This window comes from Macaca thibetana, chromosome X, assembly GCF_024542745.1.
Source record: "Macaca thibetana thibetana isolate TM-01 chromosome X, ASM2454274v1, whole genome shotgun sequence".
Taxonomy (NCBI): Eukaryota; Metazoa; Chordata; class Mammalia; order Primates; family Cercopithecidae; genus Macaca; species Macaca thibetana.
Window position 1 is genome coordinate 54,671,312 of NC_065598.1, and position 27,523 is coordinate 54,698,834.

General features: G+C 39.2%; 4 protein-coding genes across 7 annotated transcripts in view; 2 read left to right on the plus strand and 2 right to left on the minus strand.

Moving 5' to 3' along the window:
* ALAS2 (5'-aminolevulinate synthase 2) overlaps positions 1-27,523 on the minus strand; it is a 425,802-nt gene that overhangs the window by 223,327 nt on the left and 174,952 nt on the right. The window lies entirely within an intron of this gene.
* The window catches only part of LOC126946538 (putative G antigen family E member 3), a 275,323-nt gene that overhangs the window by 94,425 nt on the left and 153,375 nt on the right, over positions 1-27,523 (plus strand). The window lies entirely within an intron of this gene.
* The window catches only part of LOC126946562 (putative G antigen family E member 3), a 248,286-nt gene that overhangs the window by 62,024 nt on the left and 158,739 nt on the right, over positions 1-27,523 (plus strand). The window lies entirely within an intron of this gene.
* FAM104B (family with sequence similarity 104 member B) overlaps positions 3,611-27,523 on the minus strand; it is a 628,193-nt gene continuing 604,280 nt past the window's right edge. The window contains exons 2-5 of one of the 3 annotated variants that reach the window (XM_050777098.1): positions 23,097-23,146; positions 20,006-20,105; positions 6,702-6,832; positions 3,611-4,389 (exon numbers count right to left, since the gene is read on the minus strand). In XM_050777098.1, coding sequence (XP_050633055.1) covers positions 4,293-4,389; positions 6,702-6,832; positions 20,006-20,105; positions 23,097-23,116 — 348 coding nt within the window. In that variant the 5' untranslated portion in view covers positions 23,117-23,146 and the 3' untranslated portion in view covers positions 3,611-4,292. Of the gene's footprint in view, positions 4,390-6,416; positions 6,833-20,005; positions 20,106-22,939; positions 23,147-27,523 lie in introns of those variants that run through there. The other 2 variants (XM_050777097.1, XM_050777096.1) reach the window with 2 other exon arrangements.

Sequence of the window (27,523 nt, forward strand, 5' to 3'; positions counted from 1 at the left end):
AGCAGTCTCAGATGGAGATGAGGAACTCATTGGGAACTGGAGCGAAGGTCACTCTTGCTATGCTTTAGCAAAGAGGCTCTTGGCATGTTGCTCCTGCCCTAGAGATCTGTGGAACTTTGAACTTGAGAGAGTTGATATGAAATTGGAATTTATATTTAAAAGGGAAGCAGAGCCTAAAAGTTTGGAATATTTGCAGCCTGATGATGTGATAGAAAATAAAAAACCATTTTCTGGAGAGAAATTCAAGCCAGCTGCAGAAGTTTGCATAAGTAATGAAGAGGCAAATGTTAATTGCCAAGACAATGGGGAAAGTGTCTCCAGGGCATTTCAGAGATCTTGGCAGCAGCCCCTCCCATCACAGGCCTGAAGGTCTAGGAGGGAAAAATGGTTTCATGGGCTGGTCCCAGGGTCCCCCTGCTCTGTGCAGCCTCAGGACTTGGTGCCCCATGTCCCAGCTACTCCAACTCCAGTCATGGCTAAAAGGGGCCAAGGTACAGCTCAAGCTGTTGCTTCAGGAGGTGCAAGCCCCAAGCCTTGGTTGCTTCCACATGGTGTTGGGCCTGCAGGTACACAGAAGTCAAGAATTGTGGCTTGGGAACCTCCACCTAGATTTCAGAGGATGTATGGAAATGCCTGGATGTCCAGGGAGAAGTTTGCTGCAGGGGTGAAGCCCTCATGGAGGACCTCTGCTAGGGCAGTGCAAAGGCTAAATGAGGGACTGGAGCCCCCACAGAGAATCCCCACTGGTGCATGGCTAGTGGAGCCATGAGAAGAGGGTCACTGTCCTCCAGACTCCACAATGGTAGATGTACTAACAGCTTGCATAGTGCACCTGGAAAAGCTACTGACACTCAATGTCAGCTGTGAAAGAAGCCAGGGCAGGGGGCTATATTCTGTAAAGCCCAGGGGCAGAGCTGCCCAAGGCCATGGGAGCCCACCCTTTGCATTGGTGTGCCCTGGATGTGAGACATTGAGTCAAGGGAGATTATTTTGGAGCTTTAAGATTTAATGACTGCCTTGCTGGATTTTGGACTTGCATGGGGCCTGTAGCCCCTTTGTTTTGGCCAATTTCTCCCATTTGGAATGGAAGTATTTATTCAATGCCTGTGCTCCCATTGTATCTTGGAAATAACTAACTTGCTTTTGATTTTACAGGCTCCTAGGTGGAAGGGACTTGCCTTGTCTCAGATGAAATCTTGGACTTTTGGGTTAATGCTGAAATGAGTTAAGACTTTGGGGGACTGCTGGGAAGAAATGACAGTGTTTTGAAATGTGAGGGCAGGAGTGGTGACTCATGCCTGTAATCCTAGCTGAGGCAGGCAGATCACTTGCGGTCAGGAGTTTGAGACCAGTCTGGCCAACATGGTGAAACCCTGTCTCTACTAAAAATACAAAAATGAGCCAGATGTGGTGGCAGGTGCCTGTAGTCCCAGCTACTCAGGAGGCTGAGGCAAGAGACTTGCTTGAACCTGGGAGGTGGAGGTTGCAGTGAGCCAAGATTGTGCCACTGCACTCCAACCTGGATGACAGATTGAGACTCTGTCTCAAAAAAAAAAAAAAAAAAAAAAAAAAAAAAAAAAAAAAGAGAGAGAGAGAGAGAGAGAGAGAAAAGAAAAAAGAAAGAAGAAAAAAAAAAAGGAAATGTGAGGACATGAGATTTGGGAGGGGCCAGGGATGGAAATATATGGTTTGGTTGTATCCCTACCCAAATCTCACCTTTAATAGTAACCCCCATAATCCCCATGTGTCGAGAGTGGGACCCAGTGGGAGGTGATTGGATCATGGGGACAGTTTCCCTCATGCTGTTCTCATGATAGTGAGTGAGTTCTCATGAGATCTGATGGTTTTATGAGTGTTTGACATTTCTTCCTACAGACACTCACATTCCCTCCTGCTGCTTTGTGGAGAAGGTGCCTGCTTCCTCTTCTGTCATTCCCTTTCTGTCATTCCCCTTCTTCCATGATTGTAAGTTTCCTGAGGCCTCCCCAGCCATGCAGAACTGTGAGTCAATTAAACCTCTTTCCTTTATAAATTACCCAGTCTCGGGTATTTATTTACATTAGTGTGAGAACAGACGAATACACCATCTAAACAAATGCATTTGGGGCAACTCAAGGAGCTCAGAGAAACCACAGAAGATAAAAAAAAGAACCAGGGCCAATGAAACATGGAAGAAATTGATTCTACTTAATCTAAGTGACAGGAAGTTAAAGACCTACTCCTTAGTCTAAAGGAATACCAAATCTGGAGTCTGGGGATTGTCAAAGTGAGTGATGTGTAAATTTATACTTTCCATGTTAATCTGTTAATCATCTATTTGTTTTATTTTATTATGTTACAATCTTGGCTACTTCAAAAAAGTCTTTTAGTAGTAAAGGAAGAGCAACTCTAACTCCATACAATTACTTTCACTTGATCCCTGAGAAATAGCACAGATATAAAATCTTCTCCTTTCATTTTAATTAGATTTTATAGACCAAAAAGTTGGATTTTTTCCCCTTCCATCAGATGAGAATGAATGAATGACTTTCTCCCTGGAGAAGGCTATATATTTTCCCTAAAGTTTCCACCAGTATCTTAATTGGCATCTGAATTTCTAGTTTTGTTTGTAACCAGAAAATTTCCCTTCATTATAACAATACTGTGGCCAGAAGATACATGGAAATTGCCAACTAGTCAAATGTGCATCAGTGTGGAATCCCACATGTGATTTAGGCAGGTGTACCATCTTTGTACAGTTGGTCTCAAGAAATTGTCTTAAACAAAATATAAAATAGATCTCAATGGCTTCCTGGTCAGAATATTTGCCTCTTTTGCCCAGCCTCGGTTCATGTATTCAACAGTTGTTCCATTCAGATGATATAGGTTATACTCTGACCACAGCCTCCAGCCAGGAGGAACAAGAAATTGAGATGGAGACAGTCTGGTAACCGTGTCAGCTTTAAAATCTGACTCACTCTGCAGGGATTTAATTGACAATATTATAGAGTATTCATTTGAAAATGCTGCTGTATAAAAAGAAATGAATTTAGAAAATCATTCAACATGTAGACTCTGATGAAGAGCTTAGAGTAAACTTTGTTTCATTCTACTCTTTCTTTGGTTATGTAAACAGGGAACTATTCCCTAGAGAAAAGGTGTCCTGGCAGCCCTGGTCTTCACTATAAAAGCAGAGATACCCTGGCACTGCTGCTTGACCACTGTGTTTCTTTTAGCAAATCATTAACCACTCTCAGTCTTCTCAGGATTGTATGTAGTCATAGGGATAACTTACTGTCAACCTCCCACTCCTCACCTATGAAATAGAGAGCCCACACCACCTACCTCAGGGGTTAATGAGTAACTCACACAGAATATCACAAACGGTGGGTTTGAATTTAAGGGCAGTTTCTTTCCCCAAGCACCACCACACCTCATTATTGGAGCAGCATTCTGCCCTTGCTTTATACTCTCATTTTAAAATATATAACAGGGTCCAATTTTACCTTTTAAACTAATCTGGTTCCCTTTTCTCAAACTCCTAATTTTGGAAAAAAAAAAAAATCCAGAGAAGTCCTTTTGTAACACCAAAAGTTCTTGCCTGAGCCATGCCAAAGAGAGACACAGATCGGACCGAGAGAGAAAAAGCTGTAGGCTTTATTAAGCAGAGTGACCATACAAAGCTTCCACAGTGTGGAAGAGGTACCAAGCGGGTAGCCAGTGTTAGATTTTTTGAACACCTTTTAAACTCTTTAAGGCGGGAAATATGTGCGGCAGGAAGATGCTACCAGAGTGAGAAACAAAGACAATTAGCATGACTCAGATCTTGAGGCAAACCGGAATTGTAACTTAAGTTTGATATACTTATAACCTTGCAGTGGCATGGCAAAGGAGACAGGATCTCACAGGATTTTACATATTGTGTTTACAAGGAATTGGAATTGGGAGCATAGATAAGGTCTGCTGGTCACAGAAAAAGGGGCTTTTAACATTCCTTTTAGTTTCAGGGGAGGGGGAAGGGAGAGAGAGAGAGAGAGGACACAGCGAAGCTTACAACAAAATTTTTGCTGTTTATAGCTTTCTTGGGGAAGGAAACACAGGCACAAATTCTGATGTTAGGAATATTTTAAGCATGTATCTTCAATATTATTCATCCAGGACCAAAGTAAGTCCTGATACAGGAAATGAGTGAGTTTCACAGCTTTCTGAGCCCCTACTCGACCCAGGAAGCTCAGCTGGAACCTCCTCTCACTTTCTACTTTCTTCTGATATTCCTTAAAAATACTTCTCCTTCATAGCGGAGATAATTAGTTTTAAACAGCTTGGTTCCTTCCCTGCTGTGAAGTATTGAGTTTTATTTCAGGACCAAAGGACATAAACCAGTTTATGACATGAACAGGTTTAGACAATCTGCAAAAGACAGGACAGAGATTGCATATTGTATTTACTAGGACACGAGATTTACACTGACCACTCTGGAATAAGACTGTGCTTACTTAGTTCAACTAAGTACTGAAAAGTCATAGAGACTGAAAAGCCAACACATTTTCTGTGTTTATGTAATTGCTTTATTATGTTTTTTTTTTTTTTTTTTTTTTACTTTGAAAAAATAGTGCTTTGTCGTGGTGATAGTTCTATCTTTCATATTTTTAAATAGGGGGAATGAATGGAAATTTGCTTTCTCAGCTTTTCAACTACACTGTGTTTTTAATAGACACTTTCTTTCAGTAGGATGCTGTGTATTTAAGCCCGCAAAATTCTTCCTAGGTATTTCTGAATCCTGTTGTGTACATGTGGGTTGAAAGTTCAAATATTTCATCTTCTTTAGTGTTTAGTTGCTCACTTTATTGTTAGAGAAACTGGTGGCCAGGTATTTTTTCTCTATTTTCTGCCATAAAACCTTTTAGAATTCAAATTTCTTCTCACATACATCTGGAATTGACTTTGGAAGCACTGGCCATAGAAAAAATGTTTTTACTCAAACCATCTAATTGAGAAATAATTGACTCATGCCTACTCCCTAAGGTTGGGGCCAATATGGTGCTGTAATTTTTTCCCCGTAACACTAAAATTCTACTACGAGTATCTTCCTTAAAATCCTACCCATATTCAAGGAAACAACCATGAAAATTGTGTGTGTGTGTGTGTGTGTGTATGTATGTATGTATTCTTTTCCTAGGATAGTGTTCATTTTCATATGTTAATTCTGTCATTTAATAAAATCTCATTCTTCTTTAAGTAAAACTGTAACCTTACATCTTTTCCAAACCTTGCCAATTGGCAAACACCTCTTGGTAGAGCTATCCATAGTTCACAGATCTGCTAGTTTCCACTCTGTGGACCTCCAAATATAGTGCAAAAGAGAATGTGACCAGGGAGGAGAGGACTGTTAGACTCTAAAGCATTTTTGTTTAAATCTACCAACAGGTTGTACCCCTTGCATACTCCAGGGCAGACAACCTGATGCATCCTGGTCCATTGTTCGCACAGCTCACCACTGAGGAAGCACATCTATGAATTCCCTATTCAAATTTGGTTGCTTCTTTAGTATGACTAAAACATGGGGATCCCCCCCATCTCTAAATCAATATTACTGCCTGTTTCTTCTAATGGCATCTCAGCTTATTGTTTCTAAGCCATGAGAATCTTTGCAATTTTAATAATGGAAGCTAGCCCCCTAATCTCTATGAAAGGGTCCATGTAGCATAAAGTGGGCAGTTGTCCAACCCACTTCCACAATTCTTGTTACTTTAAACATCAGTTTAGAAGCTTACACTGTATTAACATTTACTCTATACATAATAGATGGAATTATGAGATCACATAATGTGCTAATGTAATAAATTTTCATTTAAGACAAAATGTAATTACATATTTCTTATCTGACAGAATTGAGAAGTGTTTCCTACTAAGTCTGAAGTGCACACTCTAGAGGATAAATGATACAGAAGGTATCTAAGTATACAAGAACCTTAGAAACATTCTCCCTGAAAATGCAAAGCGTAGAGACAGTTATTAAAGAGAGGTTTTCACGTTCATAGTCTAAACTGGGTCTGATTGTTGCCATTACAACTAGAGAGCAATTTCAATAGAATATCTACCTTCTGAGGGGAGTATGGCAGTTCATTTCAGTGCAAGACTGAATCTGGCTTTGCATATTTGGGAATACTAACTTACAGTTTTTTGAGTGTGGATTTTTTGTTTGTTTTTTAAATGAAAGCTACATACTCTTTACTAGGCTATTGTAGTTTTAAAAATGGAGACTTACTTGTATTTTAAAAAGATGTTTAACATAGAGTTTCTAATTGACAGATCTGGAAATCAATCTGAATTGAACATATGGCTTCAATGCACAGGAGAAGTTTCCTCATATTGCTACCTTAACATGAATTTGACACCCAACTTGAAAACTCCATGTAGAAAGAGTAAAATAAAAATAAAAATTTCATAAAAAATTCTTCACAGCCCCTTTAAAATTGCAACAGTGCAGTAAAACCCCAATTAAACAACTGCCCATTAACTTGTTATTTAAAATGTAGACTTAAAAACCAATAGACATTTTTTGGTGTGTATGCAATTGCTTTCATAAACACAGTTTAGGTTGGAATAAGGAAGTCCTAGTTCATCATGTTGGAGCTCGTCCTCGCTGCTGCAGGCTGTTGAAGTGAGCCTCCTTCAAGGTCTGGTTGATGTGGGAGTAAAGACCTTGGCATGGTACATACCCCTCATGCAAGAACTGGGGAATGTTCACATTGGGTTCAATAACAATCTGGTTTAAGTTGCCTTCTGGTCCACTTGCTCTCTCTGGGATATTAATGCAGCTGCTGCTCCTTTCATTATCACTCCATGAGAACTGGAAGGAAAAAGACAGAAAGGGGATTGCTATTATGCTATTACAATATTTTTCCTACTTGGCTTGGAGAATAGCAGCATAAAACTCTATACTGGGCTTTAAAAAGCCATTTAAGATAGTTCATTCTATCCTCACAACAACCCTTTAATTAAGTTGGGATTAACAGCCCCCATTTTACAGATGAGGAGACAGATCACTGCCTTGTCTAAAGTCACATAGCTATGAAGTGGCAGGGTGAGGATTCAAACACAGGCCTTCCAGTTCCAAATCCCTTCACACATTCTCTACCCTTGCTTGTACCATTTATTCCAATTACTGCATCAGAGAAGTAAGTACTCATCCTTTACCTGAAGTATCAATTAATGCTAAGGATGTAATAGAAATAATGACCATAACAAGTAAGTTGGACTATAGGTAAAAGTTACAATGAAGCAAATAAGACACATACATTTATACATACATGCATACACACATAGATACAAATAAATAATGACTTTGTACACATATCCTGATAGTGGACATGTATAAATATCTTCGTATATCAATTCAATGCTACATACATATCCTGAAAGGCATTTGACATACTTTTAGTCAAAGTTATATGCTACTTATTAGCATTTTATGACTAGCATTTATTGTTCTTCTATATTTATGGATTTAATAGGGTGTGTATTTTCTTCTTAAGATCTTTTTTTTTTTTTTTAATTGAACTAACCTGATTCAGGGCCTTTTGTACATTGGAGAAGCTACTCAGGGATGCCTGTAAACAGTCATTTCCAAGAATTTCCTGCCTTCCAATGTTACAATTCCCAAAAGAAGAAGGTAATGGCAAGGACTCTTATTCAAATTACAATATTTAACAATGCTGGTATTATATTTCTTCTAAGTAAGTTTTTTCCAAAGGCAACATTAGTAAGACTTAAACCAAGAATGGTCATAGTCCATAGGTCACTTGCAGCTGCTCAACTTAGGTCACACAGTACACTGCCCACAGCTACCAAGATACAACCTATGCTCATCTTTATCCAACTAGAAACATATGTTAAAAGAACCTGTGCAGGAAAAGAGATAGAAGGGGCCAAATGAAGCCAGATGTGAGAGTTACCAATAGCAATCAAATTGATTTAAGGATTAAATGTCAAGGTCAATTCAAAAAGAAAATTTAAAAAAATTCCTAGGCCTGAGTATAAAAATATAGAACTCCCACTGTCACAAAATAATGAAGTTATGAATATTCCAAAATTAAGTAAGCTATTACATTGGATAAAAAACCCACAGCCCACACTTTGGTTCCTCTTAGTTGGCTTTCCTTGTTTTTTTTTTTTTTTTGTTACAGGTACTGCCTGAAAAATAAGGTAAGAACTAGAAATCATTTCTGATGAATCAAATTTTCATCTCCAATGACATCATATTGATTTTACACTACAGTGCAACACTAGGGTGATGCTATGCTGTGTATATTAAAAATTCATAGGCTAGACGGGATTTCTTTACAATAATTATTAAGAAAAAAATACATCTACCTTTAATTTGTTTCATTTTAAAAGTTTTTAAACTCAATCGTGTACAGATATAAATAGAAATGCTCATTAAGACATTTTTATACTATTAATATTTTTAATAGCTGAAAATCAGAAACAACTAAATGTTTAAAAACAAAGAAGCAGTTAAATTATAGTGCATGCATTCATACAACAGAATCTCATCAGCCATTAACAATAATGATATATCATTCTATATCAGAAGTCTTTATACTTCAGGTTCTTAGAAAAGTCTAAATTTATAGGCTATAAAAATAGTTAACAGAGAAATAACTAAACAATGACACAGCTTTCATCTGGGTAAACCATTTAAAAAATTAATTAGGTAAATGTAAGGGAATAAATGCCTATAAATAAACTTGTCATATAATTTAAAATCTAAAGTTATATTAAGTTAAATAATAAATAGTCATTAAAGGTCTGGATCACTTCCAATTTTTAAAAAATTATAGGAAAATATTTTTCTAAAAAATATTTTCTTATTTTAAAGAAAATTATTTTTGTCTAATTCAAAGGTTACTTAAAAGTTATTTATGAAACAAGGTGAAAGTAACCAGTAAATAAGAGCAGTGTAAAGAAATATCTCCTTCTTTACATACTATATATTTACCTCTTTATAAATATAAAGGGGTATTTTTGGCAAGAAAGGTTAAAAGGAAATAATTTTTTAATAATTATTTTATGAGAAATAATAATTTCTTTATATGAGAAAGAATCTTGTATAGTAAATTTCTATCCTAAAATAACTGGTTATTTAAGAAAGAAAGATGTCTAGCATAAAACAGGAAGTCTGAGCATCTCATTAATGATTTGTATCAAGTTGTCTATAATTAAAGGGAAATTATTTATAATAGTCTTTTTAAAGATTGGATTTTGATTTTTTAAAAAACACTTATACACTAAAGAATTGGGTAGAACAACAAAATTTTCTTAAGGTATTGATTTACTCTTAATACACTTGCAAGGGATTTTAATTTTTTTAATCCAATTTTCAACTTTTATTATCTTGCTGTTTTCAGCTTTCTCTCCCCTTTGAAAAGGCCTAGGATAATAACCGTCTCCTTCAACTCATTTTCAGCTTCCATAATTTTTTTCCTCAGGTTCTAACTGTTGGTCATGGCCTGACGCTAAAAATGTTTTATCTTAAAGGTCTAAAGAAAATGTTTTCTTCCAACATAACATTCTGTGCTCTTGGCTTTAAATTCTTCTATGAATCCAAACATTTTCATTTATTACCCAGGAAACACTCTGCCTATGTCTAACTAATTCAAGTATCACTTTCATTAATTTTGATTTGCAGGTTACCTAAATGGACTTTCCATAGGGAATATTAATTGTACTGCTGGTATCGGGGAAAACCAGCCCCTGACATTTCACATACATTCTTTTCTATTTCCCTAAGTGTTGGCTGGTCTGAGAAATAAAGGGAAAGAGTACAAAAGAGAGAAATTTTAAAGCAGGGTGTCCGTGGGAGACATCACATGTTGGCAGGTTCCGTGATGCCCCCTGAGCTGTAAAACCAGCAAGTTTTTATTAGCAATTTTCAGAGGGCAGGGAGTGTACGAATAGGGTGTGGGTCACAGAGATCACATGCTTTAAGGGCAACAAAAGATCACAAGGCAGGAGGTCAGGGTGAGATCACAAGGTCAGGGTGAAACTAGAATCACTAATGAACTTCCACGTCCCGCTGTGTATGCATTGTCATTGATAAACATTTTAACAGGGTTCAAGAGCAGAGAACTGGTCTGACTAGAATTTGCCAGGCTGGAATTTCCTAATCCTAGCAAGCCTGGGGGTGCTGCAGGAGACTAGGGCGTGTTTCATCCCTATCTATATCTGCATAAAGGCAGACACTCCCAGAGCGGCCATTTCAGAGGCCTCCCCTGGGAATGTATTCTTTTCCCAGGGCTGTTAATTATTTAATATTCCTTACTGGGGAAAGAATTCAGTGATACTTCTCTTACCTGTTTTCAGTAATAAGAGAAATATGGCTCTATCCTGCCTGGCCCACAGGCAGCCAGACTTTAAGGTTATCTCCCTTGTTCCCTGAAAATCACTGTTATCCTGTTCTTAAGGTGCCCAGGTTTGATATTGTTCAAACACACATGCTCTACAAACAATTCGTGCAGTTAACACAATCATCACAGGGTCCTGAGGCGATATACATCCTCAGTTTACGAAGATGACGGGATTAAGAGATTAAAGACAGGCATAGGAAATCACAAGAGTATTGATTGGGGAAGTGATAAATGTCCATGAAACCTTCACAATTTATGTTCAGAGACTGTAGTAAAGACAGGCATAAGAAATTATAAAAGTATTAATTTGGGGAACTAATAAATGTCCATGAAATCTTCACAATTTATGTTCTTCTGCCATGGCTTCAGCCGGTCCCTCCGTTCGGGGTCCCTGACTTCCCGCAACAGCAGGAGGTTTTTTTTTTTCCCCTTTTGGTAACTGGTCTAACAAACAAATTTTACATTTTATTAAAATAACTCCTATGTCATTGTTACTAAAGTTTTAATTTGCTTAGGAAAAAACTGAGGTTAAATTTTTTTAAAAATCAAGGTTACTACATCCATGTAATTTCTTGCTTTTAAAGTCCTTGCACCTTTAAGTTATAGGGCTTTGACTTCTGGATATAAAAAGAACACCACGTCTTGCTAAATCTTAAACAGTGACAGCAGTTAAAGCCTTATCTTCACACCCAGTAGAAGATGCCAATCAAAATACACTATGTGCATAAGACACAGGGCCAGAAATTAAAACTATTAAATACCTCAAGGCCTAGGGACTATTATGGAAGAGGTGGGTGTGTGAGATTGTAATGGCCAATGTTGAGAGATAAAATTAGTTTGGTTTCTCTATAAATTAACTATTAATATTGAAGGCACACTGATGCAAGACCAGCATCTGGGCCCCAATGTCAGAGTAACAAGGTTTTCTTGGAGCATTAACCTACTTAATTTAAAAAAAAAATAAAGGTTATGAAAAAGTTTATTGAAATTATATCTTATGGTCAAGATGACAAAAACTTAATAAATTTGTTTAGAAAATTTTAAAAGACAGATTTAATGGGCCTTGTGCTGTCTTCATTAAAGCTTATTGTTTGGGAAATTAAGTCTCCTCTCTCAAAAAAATAAAAACTTTTGTCCCTTTTTGAAATCTTTGAGTCATCACTCGGCTAAATGGATGACTTATTGTGCAATGACCTTTGATCCTATTTTGTGATATCAGGTGTTTTTAACTTTTTACAGTTGACAAACTTTCCAAAATAAAATTCTAGCTTTGGTCCTCATTAATCTTTTGATATTAGGTCCCCTGAAGTCCAAAAGAGACATATTTGGGTTATTTGATATAATATAATCATACAGAAGTATTGTCAAATATAAAATGGCATTTAACCTTCTTTGGATTACATTTATATAAATGTGTTTTTAGTATGTGTTTAAGAATTGTATGAAATTCCTGTGATTCTGATATGTCTTGGTACATGTCAGCAGTCCCCAACCTTTTTAGCACTTGAGACCGGTTTTGTGGAAGACAATTTTTCCACAGATGGGGGACGGAAGGGATGGTTTCAGGATGAAACTGTTCCACCTCAGATCATTAGGCATTAGATTCTCATAAAGAACACACAGCCTAGATCCCTCACATGTGCAGTTTACAATAGAGTTTGTGTTCCTATGAAAATCTAATACTGCCACTGATCTGACAGGAGGCAGAACTCAGGCAGTAGTTCTTGCTTGCCCACCAATTACCTCCTGCTGTGCGGCCTGGTTCCTAAGAGGCCATGGACCAGTACAAGTCTGCGGCCGGAGGACTGGGAACCCCTGGTATATGTTATCAGTAGTAATAATGATTATGTAAAATAGTTGTATGCCACAGAAGTAACCAAATTTCCTTGTCAATTACATCTTTATGACTGTTCTAAGACTCTCGTTATTCATGGTTGTTTTACTTTTATCACTTTTAAAAGGTGGTTTTATAATCAGCTATAGGACTCTGACAGGTACTCTTGAATGCAGGTTTCTGATAACTTTGGAGATTGTGATACTAGAATAGAGGAAAAACTTCCAAGACTCTCATAGAGAGCTAATGTGTTCATAAACATTGAGCAGAACAGGAGTTAATTACACAGACTAAACTAATGGAAAACTGAAATAATCTTTTTGTGACTTTGAAACATTGTTTGAAACTCAGAAACTTTTGTTTCTGAATTTCTAACTTTGTTTCTTTTTCTAACTTGTTTCTGAGTCCAGAAAACCATTTTTCTTTGAGCTATTTTACAGCTTTTAATATTGGGTTAACTATGCTCCTGTGAGAAAATCTGAAGCGTACTTCTCTCTACCTGATTTCTCCAGAATTTGAAAACTATTTGCAAGTATACGTAGTTTATGGTAGTATAGTTATTTGCAAAAATTTGATAAGACTCTGTTTTCTTTTGTAACAGGACACAATTGAAGCCACTGATTTTACTGAGGCTTTGATTGGAATGGCAGATCCAAACAGATTGCTTTAAGTAATCAAAGTTGACTTATAGAGCCAATAAAATCCCCTTGAGAAAGCTGACCTCATATATTGTCTACACAGTCCGTGTACAGGTTCCTGACCTGTGGTAAGTAAAGAATGGCACTTTCTGACAGGCCCAAGGAGTCCCACATTATCTTGGGACCTCAGTAAGAATTCACTCAATTAATGTGGATATTTACAGGCACAGATAAATCCATGGCTGGGCTCAAGGCGTTGAAGTGTAATCTGAGATTCTTTGTGGAATAAAGTTCCAGCAAAGCCAATTTAAAAACAAAAGAGTGTGCATGGCAAATACTTATTCTTGCTGACTTTATACAAATACTCAGGCAAAGTATAACAGAACTAACACTTATTTTATGCACAAATTTGTCCTATGATTTGTTTTTAGTGAAAATGGAGCTTGAAGAGGAAAAAAAAATGTTTCAAAATGAACTATAGTACATTTGTTGTTAGATTCTAGTCTTGCCTAATGTTTTTTCAATTTTTCTTATTTTCTAGATTAGACTGAATTCTAAAATTTTTCTTGGCTACAAGTCTCCAAAAATAATGTTTTCGTTTTTTTTCTTTCTTTCCTTTCCTTTTTCCCATTTTTCCTGATTTGAAATCACTAAAAATTAAGCTGTGCTTTCTTAAAACCCTGTGAACTGAAGCTAGACAACTTAAGCTTCAGAAATAAATAACAGCAACCTATTTACATACATAAAACACTTTCGTACCTGCCTACTGATGTATGGACTTCAGAGTAATATGGCCTATATTGATTTTCCAGGATTGTTCTCCATTTTTTTGTTTGTTGTTTTCTTTCTCTCTTCCTCCCCCTACTTTTTCTTCACAGAACATGATACTTCACAACCTGCTAAAAATGAGGTTTCCTAATAATGTGTGACCTACCCATCTAGAAATAAACCATCCTTGCCACGAGAGATCAAACAAAATCTGAGACCAGAGATTAATTTTCTTCTAAAATGCTTTCTCCAAAATATTTCAGAAAGAAAGTGGGGGAAATGTGAAAGGAAAATAAATCTCAGGGCCCTAAAATCATTAGGCCAAGGGAAAAGCCAAGCTAGGAACTACATCAGGCAAACCCACTTCCCATTTTATTCCTAAATCAGACAGCTACAAATATTTTTTTTAAAGCGACATACCTTTCTCACAATTTGCCCACAAAGAAATTCCTTTTGGGCTTCAAGATCTTTGAAGTCCTGTTGAATTTTGAGCTGGCAATGTAAACTGATAACTTATCTTCACAGGTGTTAGACAGAAAGTCACACCTCTGCTCACCTGAGACAAATGCATATCTGATTACTCCCTCTACCCTATTGTTTATGTAAAAATGCAGATTCACTGAGCCAGACTAAATTGTATATTCAGTGAAAGGCAGATCAAGGACTCAAAAGATTGCAACCTCTTGTCTCTTATATACCTATGACCTGGAAGTCTCAGCTTCAAATTGTCTTGTCTTTCCAGACTGAACCAATGTACATCTTATACATATTGATTGGTGTCTTCTATCTCCCTAAAATGTATAAAAGCAAGCTGCACCCTGACCATCTTGGGCATATGTTGTCAGGTGTGTGTCGCAGGTGCATGCTTAACCTTGGCAAAATAAACTTTCTATATTAATCGAGACCTGTCTCAGATATTTTGAGTTCCTACATATAGTTGGGACTTCAAATACTTTTTTAAAAATTTTAGTTTTGTATCTTCACTTTCTTTCTTATTTATTTATTTATTTATTTATTTATTTATTTATTTATTTGAGATGGAGTCTCGCTTTGTAGCCCAGGCTGGAGTGCAGTGGCGTGATCTCGGCTCACTGCAAGCTCCGCCTCCTGGGTCAGTCACCTGGCTGGGACTACAGGTGCATGCTGCCACATCCAGCTAATTTTTTTTTTTGTATCTTTAGTAGAGACAGGGTTTCACCATGTTAACCAGGATGGTCTCGATCTCCTGACCTTGTGATCCACCTGCCTCGGCCCCCCAAAGTGCTGGGATTACAGGCGTGAGCCACCGCGCCCAGCCTGGATCTTCACTTTCTAACTCATCTACTACAAATATATTTCTTTTGTGAAAAACAAACATTTTATTTGTAAGTAGGCAAACTAAAGAATGCTACTACAAAACCAAATACAATCTGCTTATGGATTCAGTTACTTCTGACTTCAAAGCAAAGACTTAAAAAGTGCTGTAATTCCATAAATGAGATTTTGGGAAGAGGGTTTAACCTCCTTTAGTCTAGTAAAGAGCATCTAAAAAGTCATATACACTAGCATTTTCTAGGCTAATAATGCTGTTTATTTAATAAACATAGCCTATATTATGCAACCTGGGCTTTGTCACACTTACCCTGTGAATCTATTTCATGTGAGATATCCCACTTAATGGACTGTTTGTCAGAATGATTGAGAGGAAAATTTGCTTCTTGATGGTGTATGGTTTTGACACTTGAAACTGCTATCTTAGTACAGAAGCATTAACCTTACTACACTTTTTTTTATTTTATTATGTTTTTAGAGACAAGCTCTCACTCCATCATCCAGGCTGGAATGCTGTAATGCAATTGCAGCTCACTGTAGTGTTGAACTCCTGGGCTCAAGGGATCCTCCTGCCTCAGCCTCCCAAAGTGCAAATTCTTTTATCAGAGAATAAATGAGATTTTAAGTACCTCACTATTTGGAAAGACTCATAATATATAAAACATCTTCAGCACCCTCCTGATTCCTCATACAAATGTCTTACCAGAATGCTTATCCTACCTGACAGTTACAAAGCTCATTCTTTTTTCTCTGAATTTTCAATATAGGTTTAATGCTGATATCTGTGCAAGGAAAATGAAGGACAGAGCCCTTGCAAATTCACACACACAGCAAAATAAAATTATATTTATGAAGACTCTAAAGAAGGGTATCTCACTATGCAAAATTCACAAAGGCACTTTACAAAAATCCTGGAGTCCAGGTCTGTGTGAAAAAGCAGGATTTAGGTTAGTTTGGGCCATAATGAAATCTGCATACTTACCTGTAACCAAAGAAACTTTGAGACCAGCAGGGATTTGCTAGAGCACATTCTGTTTTAGAATAGGCATCAAAATCACCCGTGTGGCTTTCTGACACTTTGACTCATGTGCACATGCTGGGGCCCAACCTCTGAGAGGCTCTCAAGTAGGCACAGATTGTTCTGATGCCCAAGCAATATCTAAACAAATATTTGCATGTCTATCATACAATGTATAAGGAGGCACTTTGCCTGGGATACTTAGAGGTTCAACATGTAATTCTTGAGCCTAATCAAGAAGAATACAGTACTCTGAGAGTGACAGGATCAAGCTATTGCAATGACAAGAATATAGCACTGAATGCTGACTGGGGAAATAGAGGAGCCTTCTTAAAATGAAATGCATCTAAGCTAGGCCTTCAAAGATACAGAGAATATTAATAGGAAGGGTGTGACAAATGGAGAGAGCAATAAGAACACAAGCAAGCTGAAGAAGAGTTATTGAGGAGACAAAGCCACAGATGATGTAGCTGGTATCTCCGAGAGAAGAGTTAGTGAGAACCAAAATATGCAAGAGAAGATACGGCTAGGTTATCAGGGGCCTTGAATGTCACTCTAAGAAGTCTGTACAAACAGGTAATTGAGCATAAGATAAATGCTCAGATCTATATTTAGGAAGAGCATTTTAATGGATGAATGAAATAGGGGGTGGATGAGACCACAAAAACCACTGGGAAATTTTGCAATGTATCAAGCAAGAGGCAATGCAAGCCTGAATTAGGATGGTGGAAATGTAAAGAAAGGGATATATTTGATACACGCAGAGGTAGAATAGAAAGGAGTCATTGAGGAAATGACAGAGACATCTAAGTTGCTGTCAGGCACCTAGGACAATGATTGGCAAATGGTAGGTGCTCAGTAAATATTTGGTAATGCAATTTAGGAAGTCTCAGACGTTCCCTGATATATGTTACAGCAAAGGAGTAGGGAGGGGATGGAGGAGCTAAGGTTTACTGAGCAGTTGCATGAACGGAGGTGAGGAATAAAAGGGAGTGAATGTAGATTACAGTTTGGATTTAAAAGACAGGGAAAAGACACAATATTTGAGAGAAAAATAAACTAGACACAAGATTAGTTAGGGAGTGAAAAGAGAGCCTTAGCAGGCTAATGAAGGAAACGGGAGATAAATAAAACTGAGGAGATGAGGAGGAATATTAATTACGGAATATCTTCATAAAAACAGAGCAGAAATTCATGCATGTATTTATGATATAAAATTATATAACACTTTTTAATTGTAAAAGCAGATGAACCCAGGATTTTATTTATTTATTTATTTATTTTTTGAGATGAAGTCTCACTCTGTCGCCCAGGCTAGAGTGAAGTGGCACGATCTCGGCTCACTGCAACCTCCGCCTCCCTGGTTCAAGCGATTCTCCTGCCTCAGCCTCCTGAGTAGCTGGGACTACAGGCATGCACCACCATGCCTGGCTAATTTTTGTATTTCTTTAGTAGAGGCAGGGTTTCACCATATTGGCCAGGCTAGTCTCGAACTCCTGACCTCATGATCCACCTGCCTTGGCCTCCCAAAGTGCTGGGATTACAGGCATGAGCCACTATGCCCAGCCCAGTATTTTACTTTCTTTCAAGCCCTAGCTTTCCTCTCAATTCTGTCCCTCCATGCCTACAGCTTTTCCTTTATGTGAACCTCCACAACAAAACATTCACTCCTAATACACAGTCTATCCCTGGAATAATAATATGATGTTTATTCAAAGGCACCTATAGAAACTTGAATAAGTAAACAGATGATCCTAACCAAATCCATCAGAGGGCACTTAAAACATGTGCTCCCAAAGTTCCAAGGCATTTAAAATGACGTGTACGCATTCTCTAATACTAGAAACATTGTGGAATCTTATGAACTGTAAAATACCAAATTAATTAGGTTGTTGAATTACAACCATTTACCAAATTAGTAAGGCAATGATAGTCATATGTTAACTTCTCTGTGCTGATGGGGTAAATAATCTATGCTTTTTGTAGCTCAGTTTCCCTCATAAGATGAAGTTAGAACAGACACTGAGTTGTAAGTTATTTTCCAGCTCAGAAATTAAATTTATAAAAGCTTGTTCCTCCATTTTGAATGTATCTCTAAGTAGAAGCTAATTTCAGAAGGTTCCCATTTTCCCACAGGGTTTAAAACCACATCTAGGCTGGGCGCGGTGGCTCACGCCTGTAATCCCAGCACTTTGGGAGGCCGAGACGGGCGGATCACGAGGTCAGGAGATCGAGACCATCCTGGCTAACACGGTGAAACCCCGTCTCTACTAAAAAAATACAAAAAACTAGCCGGGCGAGGTGGCGGGCGCCTATAGTCCCAGCTACTCGGGAGGCTGAGGCAGGAGAATGGCGTGAACCCGGGAGGCGGAGCTTGCAGTGAGCTGAGATCCGGCCACTGCACTCCAGCCTGGGCGACAGAGCGAGACTCCGTCTCAAAAAAAAAAAAAAAAAAAAAAAAAAAAAAAAAAAACCACATCTAATGACCATTATTTTGTTCAACAATGATTTCATTCCCAAAAATGTCTCCCAAAGTAGTTCTGTCTCTTAGAATGTATGTGATCAAACGTGATGAGAATGACTGCAAACTACTAAGAATCTAAGAGAAAATGTTCTTCAAAAAATTTCACCAAGGTCAGGGCATGGTGGCTGATGCCTGTAATCCCAGCACTTTGGGAGGCCGAGGCAGGCAGATCACTTGAGGCCAGGAGTTTGAGAACAGCCTGGCCAACATGGAAAAACCCCATCTCTACTAAAAATACAAAAACTAGCTGGCCATGGTGGTGCATGCCTGTAATCCCAGCTACTTGGGAGGCTGAGGCACGAGAATTGCTTGAACCTGGGAGGTGGGGGTGCAGTGAGCCGAGATCGTGCCACTGCACCTCCAGCCTGGGTGACCCAGTGAGACTGTCTCAAAAAAAAAAAAAAAAGGTCCCAGTTGTCAACTGAATTGATATTACTTAAAATGATAACCTGACAAGGGGAGATTTCCTGTCAGTTGAAAAATAACAGGATTCATAGAACTCTAATTTTAAATGTATTTGGGGCTTCCTGGTTCTGTTTTTTTCTCTCATTTGTCTTACTTCTGCTACCCCCTTGGAACTGTAGCATTAGGGCACAAAATCTTTTCCTACTCTATACAGTAGGGAAGAGAAAAAGGCAGAGATCTGCTCCAGATAAGCCACTTGTGTGTATATCTACATAATTGTCCACTCTTAATTTCTTGTACTACTCAGTAATCTGAAAGGTAAAATGAATGCTCCTTGAAGTTGAAATTCAAGTTCCTTAGAATGGTGGTTACTACAGGTTTAGAAAAGAGGAAGGCGGGGGATGAAAAGAAGTTGGCTAAGGGGTATAAAAATACAGTTAGATAGAAGGAATAAGTTATAGAATTCAACAGTACGGTAAGAAAATTACAGTTAACAATAATTTATTGTCTATTTCAAAATAGAAGAGAAGAATTATAAGTTTCCAACACAAAGAAAAGATATGTTTGAGGTGATGGATATCCCAATTACCCTGACTTGATCATTACACATTACATACAGGTATCAAAATGTCACATGTATCCCCAAAATATGTACAACTATTCTATATCAATAAAAAATTGAAAACTTCAAACTCTTTTTCCAGCACCATTAAATTTGCAAAAATCATGAGACTGCCCCAAATTTTTCACTTTTTTCACTGAGAAAGCAAGATTTGCCTTCCAGCTAATAACATATCACTATGTACTAGAAAACATGTTTTCCATATAAAAATAAGGGAAGTAAGACTACTATTCCCTGCTCATATGAGGGGACAAAATTACAGGGGCTAATTCCTCCTGATTGTGTTTGGCAAAGTTTTTCTGTGCTTCTTTTCCATTTTCTGTGAGATACTATATCATAATTTAAAGCTCCAGCTCAAAAGCCACTGTAATCAACTAAGAAAACTTTTATGAAGGTTTCTTGGAATAATACATTTCTTTTCATTACAGAGCACAAATTGGATAATTTAGTGTAGGCAATGAATGAAATAGAGGGTATCTGCCCATACTTCCTACCTCTGTATCTTGAGAATCCTGAAAGATAGGGTTTCTCTTATTCCTTTTGGGCTGGGCAGAATGATGATTGTCCTCTTTACTGCCATTTCTTCTTCTTTTCCTGAAAATAAATTGCAAAGAGAGAGTTGTTAGATGAAACAACTCATCTTTTGGATGCTTAAACTGTAAAGCAATGACAACATACATATATGAGACCTTGCCTGAAAAAATATGTCACTATCTGCTATCCCAAGATATAAAAGTCGTAAGTACTCCATCACCAGGCATGAAGATAAAAATGTAATACAAGAACTCTAAGTAAAGTCAAGCTGTACATTTCATTTCTAGAAATAATTTTCGTAACTTTAAATGACCCTTGAAAATAAAGAATACGAGGAATTTAATAGCTAAGTTTTCAAAATCTACCTAATTAGTTTCATTGTCTTGACTCCACGAAGTTACAATTCCAGGGTAAGTGATTTTGAACCCCTTCAGTAACACTTAAGACATGTGTGTCTGCCAGTGTCTACTATTAAGTTCTTACGCCAGTGGTGTAGCGACACTGAAGAGATATTTCTCGTATTCTGAATGTGGTTAGGCACTTACTGTTGCCATACCAGCTAGTATTATGACATAGTTACTGCACTAGATTGTCACCATGAGATTGTGGCTGATTACTTCCTTGAAACATTCATTTCTCAAAATTGTTTTCAATGATTGGTAAGATTACATCTTCAGTTTCAAGTTCCTTGTCAATAAGTAATCAGACTGCAGCATTTGACATAGTTTTCACAGCACTCTATTATTAATCAGACATTCTCCCCAGCCATCTGCCTAGAGACTACTTTTGAGTTATTGGCACTCCTAAGAATGGCTGAGTTTACTAATTTTTATAATTTCATTACTCTTTAATCAATTCTCATCTCTAGGAGACTGAGTACTAGTCATGTAGTGCAGTGATTTCTAACACTCTGTTAAATTAAACTGCTTTCTTTAAGAAAAGAAAAAGCAACACATAATAGGAAAAAAAGGAGTTCCTGTACTTGGAACAGGGGCTCTTTAACCACATCCCTCCCTGGATCTGCCTTCCTGTGCCACCCACTAACATAGCCTGACCTCTCTTCTTAAAACTGAGGAAAGAGCAGGCCCAGAGAAGCACAGTGACTCAGACAGTAAAATGAGTAAGGCTGGTAGAGCTGAGGCTGGAAGGAAAGTTCTCTTTAGCCTTGGCCCAAGGTCCTCCAGGAAAGTTTTCAGGAAGTAAAAGTTAATGAAGAACTGCATGTCCAAATCAAACAATATCTTTATGATAAAGAACTTGCCAGTATAAATGAATTCAGCTTATTTGTGTACAGTGTCTAAAAAGGCACTTTTTTTTTGGCAGGAAATGTGACTTTTACCCAGATATGTGAGACATGCTAAAGCAGTTTTAGTGGGATTTGGGGAGAAAAAGACCTTTGTAGTCAGATCAGGCTTGCTTCATAAATACTGTTTACTGTCAACTGTCTGTGTCCCTAATTCCAATAGCATGTTGGTAATTTGGCCCCTAAATTCATAGTTAGTGTATTTTTCTTTATATTGCAAGCTCCTCATTACATGATCTAAATCAATGCAGCAGGCTAGGTTGACTAGCTTTTCACCACTGGAATAAATAACCTTAGGATGCCTTCCAGAAAATAACCTTAGCATACCTTTCAGAAAATAACCTTAGGATGCCTATCCTTCCAGAATCACAGTTCTATGAATTGATCCAGGGCAGGGTCTTTGTCAAAAGATAGCCAATATACTAACAGCTGATCAAAATATGGAGCAACAATAAAACATCCACCGCATCTACCAAGGAAATTTATGCTACATCTTACTCACCGAAGCCTCAGTGAGATTATTATGAAATGAAAGAAAGAGCCTCGAACCTGGAAAGATCTGGGCTTTGTCCTGAGTCTGTTACCAACCAGCTAAATGGCCTTTGTCAACTGAACTGGCTGAGGCCAGTAAAACTGATTTTTAAGATATCTTAATGTCATAGGCAAATGCTGACTACAAAATGCCGAATAAAAAATCACGTAGAAAACTGCTGCTGTATTACACTCCCTTATGACATGATTCATTATATATAAAGAAAAAAAACGACTGGATATAAATATTATTTTATTTCACAATGTTTATTGAGCATCCACTAAGTGCTAGGCACTCCTCCAGGTGCCAGGATAAAAGAGTGAAACAAACACATGCCACAGCTCCTGCCTTCATTAGGGAGCATGGTGATGTTTGTCTTTGATCATGGTATTTTGAGTATTTGAGTACTTTGCGCTCAAGTTTTACTGAAACTTTCAACAGCTTACAATACCTTTGCTTTTTTTTTTAAAACACACTAATACTATGAAAATGAATTTTCAAAGTGTGAAGCTGAGTTTAAAAAGCGGAATGTTCAAATTATGAAACAATGTTAATCTCATTTTTTAAAATACAACTTTATGAATGAAAAACATCTAAGGAAATTTATCACAAAATATGATTAATGGTCACGGCTGGGTGATCGGACTGTGGATAAGATTGGCTTCCTTTATTACGCTTTAACAGTCTAACCAAGTTTTCTACCATGAGATTCAGAGACGTTTGTAATGAAAGAATACATTGATAAAGGCCCATAGAACCCTCGTATCACGTGGAGAAAGATGACTAAACCAATCAGAGAAATAGAAATACTAGTTGCTAGGGTACCTAGCAGCCTCACCGAAGAAATGCCAATTTGAAAAACAGAATGCTATTGTCCACTGACTGAGTTTTCGCAAGGGACTACATCCCCACCTCACCCCCGCCTCCAGGGCTTGTAAGGCACTGACAACCAAAGGACCAGCATTTTCTTTCGGAGAAGGGTTCGCAGCACTTTTTTTTTTAAGCAAGAAGGGCGGGGCATGAGGCGAGCAGGGCCGCTCCGCCCGGCAACACTGTCACCTGCAGGTCATGAGAGCGCCACCAACCCCGGAAGAAAATACATCGCCGCTGCGTTTCCGCCCCGAGCCGCGAGATCTTGGCTGAGAAAGCAAAGCGTGATGACAGTGGGGACCAGAGAACGAACAGGTACCGGCAAGAAAGGCCCCGACGAACCTACCGTACAGGGCAGCCTCCCATAGCACAGGACAGCCTCGCATCGTCCTGCCCTCGGAACCATAGCAACCACGCAGGAAGTTCCTGCGCCGCCGGACAAACGCAGCCCGGAGGGCGGGGCTGGCCTAGGATTGACGGGCTCTGGGCCTGTGCATCGGAGCCCGGGGAGGTTGGCGCCGGTCTCCTCTGGGTCTGCCGCAGGCTTCCTTCCCTGCTGTTGGGAGCTGACACCTGAGGGACGATCCGCTGAGCGTCAGGATCTGCTGCGCGACTGCCCCAGCCGCCCCATGTTCGAGACCTGTGCCAATCCCGTGGACATTCTCCTCCCACCCAGCCAGCCTCTGAACACGCTTCTCAAGTGGTACATGCCCTGTCCTCCTCACAGCCCTCACACCGCTGATCCTCCTCGGCGACCTCAGCGCCCCCGGGGCTGACCAGGCCGTGGCCTGCACCTCTCTGTCCTTAGGGGGGTTCTCCTCCCACCCACCTAAGTCTCTTCCGCCCGCGGTCACGCCCTGGGCCTCAGGAAAGACCGCCATTTCTTGCATCCCCCACTCTCATAACGGGCAGCACCCGATCCTGTCCTAACAGCTCCCTCTTCCAATGCCCCAGCATCCACAGCCTTCAGCCCCAGCCCCAAGGAGGCCACCTCTCCACTAACCACAACCGCGTTCCTCACCATTTAACCTTCCTTAGCCAGCTTACCCAAAGCTATTAACTCTCTGCCTCCTCCCTACTCTCCTGGCAATCCCCGCCAAGTAGACAATCAATGTACACCCTCCACAAGTGTACCTTCTCTGTCTAGTCTACTTACAAGATCCCTCCACAAGCACCAGCACCCAATTTTCTCATGATAGTCACTGATTTTCCCTTGAGAAAACAGAAACAGTCAGAGAGGAACTCGCACCGCTTCCCAACAGCAGTGGACCTGCACTTATAATCTTGGCTGCTTCCCTGGAGGAAGTGACAGGATCCTACTTGAGACAAGGCCCTTCACCTGGATCCTATACCCTCCACCTTCTTAAGGGATCATCTTTTGCAGTTATGCTTTCACCTGAATTATCATGTTCCTCTATCTGTATTTTATTATCTATAAAGTTGGCAAAGGGAGTGCTAGAGTTTAGGCTCATCCTGGTTCTTGCTGTTAAGTAGGTGATACCACAGGGGGCTGCATTCCCTGAGGATGGGGGTGGGGAGGGGGCAGATGTTGAAAGTGACTGATTCAAGAGCTAAAGATCGTGCCATAAAGGAAGCCTAACCCAGCTAGGGGCTAGGTGACCCTGCAGCCAAGACTGTGGAGAAGACAGCCCTGGACAGGGGACTTTTAGACTGCCATGTTTGTCTCTGCATTGTGCAATTTTAGCAAGAATCCTGCTAAGTTAGTTTAGTTAGAATTTCCCATCATCAGTATCTCAGTTAGGTTCCTCATCCCCCAGGTGATGTCTGGTCACCCTGGCCCACCTTCACCAAGAATCCTGTTAGTTCAATTTAGCCACAATACCCCCTTACCCTTGGTGTTTCCTCTTAGTAATTTTCCATCCATTGCTCCCCACCCTGCTCCTTGGCTATAAATTCCCACTTCTCGTTGTTGTATTTGGAGTGGAACCCAGTTTCTCTCCCTTCACTACAAAACCCCATAGCAGTGGTCCCTACACCTATCCTGATGGTCCTGAATAAAGTCTGCCTTACCGTTCTTTAACAAATGTCATGAATAATTTTTTTCCTTAACATCCTTCACTTGGATCCCATGCCCTTCCACATTCTCAAGGAATAAGCTTTTGTAATGATCATTCATTTTACTTGAATCACCACATTCTCCATGTCTATTGGATCATGCTATCTTCTACAAAGTGGGCAAATAGATGGTTAGAAATGAGGGATTTTGTTTTCTAGAGCTGGTCTTGGTTACTGCTGTGTTGTAGGTGAGACCCCAAGGGGCTGCATTCTCTGAGGAAGGTTCGGGGGCTGGAGGATATGGAGATAGGGACTAGGTTACCCTGCAGCTGAGGCTGTGGAGTGGACAACCCTGGTCAGGGGTGGAAGGGAGGATGAAGCCCAGATTCAGAGGGGTCTGCAGAAGCCAGCACACATGGCCTGAGGCTGAGTCAGCGAGGGAGTACCAGATTCTGACCAAGATGAGAGAGACAAAAATGCAAGTTACACCAGCCACAGACATATTGTGAGCAAATCAGAATCACCAGCAGGATTTGGGAGATAAGTTAGCCTTCCTTCAGAAACCACTGAGGACACTGCAATCAACATGAGACTCCTAAGCAATGCAGACCATCTTGCATTGCTGTAAAGAAATACCTGGAGTCTGGGTAATTTATAAAGAAAAGAGGTTTGAATTAGCTCATGGTTCTGCAGGCTGTATAGAAAGCATGGCGCTGGATTTGTCAGAGGCGTTCGAAGCAGCGCAATTCTATCTTGAAAAAATAGGAAAAATCTAGGAAAAATGAGACTGGGACTTGCTTGGCTGCATTCTCAGGAAGTTAGGTATTTCTAGCTTCTAGATGTTTCTACTGAACAGACCCTGACTCAGGAGAGTCCTGATATCCCGATATCTTGAGAACAGAAGCATTCCTACTTTTGCTTTAAAAATCATAATATCGATTCTTGTAAAATATAGAAATTAAGAAAATTAATCCTTTATCACAAACCCTGGTAGCAGAGCACATCTCCCCATAATCTTTTTTATCCTGTATACAAATGAGTATTGTACCTAAGGTGGATGCATTCCTTTTCTTATTTTTGGGAATACCCTACTCTGTCTACAAAGTAGCTGTACTTTCACCACTTTACTTTCTTAATAAATTTGCTTTTGCTTTGCACTGTAGACTCAACTTGAATTCTTTCTTGGGCAAGATTCAGGAACCCTCTCTTGGGGTCTGGATCGGGACCCCTTTCTGGTAACAGCTTCTGGGGAGGCCTCAGGAAGCTTTTACTCATGGTAAAAGGTGAAGCAGGAGCAAGCACTTCACATGGCAAAAGCAGGAGCAAGAGAGAGAGAGAGTTGGAGGAGGGGAGGGAGGCACCACACACTTTTAAATGACCAGACCTCATGATTATTATGTAATGGCCCATTTTGTCCCTTGTAATAATCTCCACTACAAAGTGTGCTTTGTGAGGTATTAATTTGACACCTTGAGTTTTTATGTGATTCATATTTGCAGGGTATATCTTCTTCCATCCTTTACTTGTAACTTGTTTATTTTTAAAGTGAGGTTCTTTTTTTCCCAAGATACAGATTAGTGATAAATATATTGTGAAAATCAAGATCTTCTTGCAGCTGTGAAACAGTAACAGTAAAAATACCAAAAAAAATCAGATGTAGAAGCTAATATGGAACTGAAGTGTTATGCAGAAATTCACAGAATAATTTGTTAGGTTCCTTAAAAGAACCTCAATCAAATTTACTGACAGCCTTTATAGAAAGATAACTTGAAACTAAAGTGACACATTTATATGAAAAAGTATTACTTTATCGCCCCATTTTCCGCAGTAGGGTTTTAGATGAAATTTCATGTCACAAAACTGTTCTGTTGCTAAAAATATTTTGAAAATGGCTATATAGGATGATCTCTCAGAGGTTTCTCAGCTTAGAAATTTTGGAATTCAAATATCTTTCTCTAGATTGAATGGAAAAAGTAAAAAGAGAACAATATCATGGGGGAGGAAAATGTTGATCTCCTGTATTTTTCTTTTCTTTCTTCCTAAACTAACTGGTCTGTGTTGGTTCTCAGCTGTGCTGTTAATCCAGGGAAAAGTTGGCCTACAGGAGAACACATGGATTCACTGGGCCCCAAGGCAGTTTTGAATTGCTCAGAAACAACAGCCAGAATAACTTTTGAAAGAATGACTTTTGAAATGGAGATGATTGAGATCTGACATGGTTTGGTGGTGTCCCCACCTTGTGGAAGGGACCTGGTGGGAGGTGATTGAATCATGGGGGCAGGTCTTTCCCATGCTGTTCTCATGATAGAGAATGGGTCTCACAAGATCTGATGGTTCTATAAGGGGGAGTTTCCCTATACAACCTCCCTCCCTTTGCCTGTTGCCATTCATGTAAGACGTGACTTGCCTTCTGCCATGATTGTGAGGCCTCCCCAGCCACGTGGAACTGTTAGTTCTCCATTAAACCTCTTTTTGTTTTGTTTTGTTTTGTTTGTAAATTGCCCAGTCTCAGGTACATCTTTATCAGCAGGATGAAAACGGACTAATACATCCTCTGATTTATGTTACTTCTCACTCAAGTTGCTCGAAGTGCCTTCTCATCAAGAGCTGTTTGGGTAGAGACAGACACATTTGTTCAGCCCTATTTTTCTCTGTTTTTTTCTCCTCCTTCCTTCCTCTTTCCCTCCCTCCCTCCCTCCCTCCCTCCCTCCCTCCCTTCCTTCCTTCCTTCCTTCCTTCCTTCCTTCCTTCCTTCCT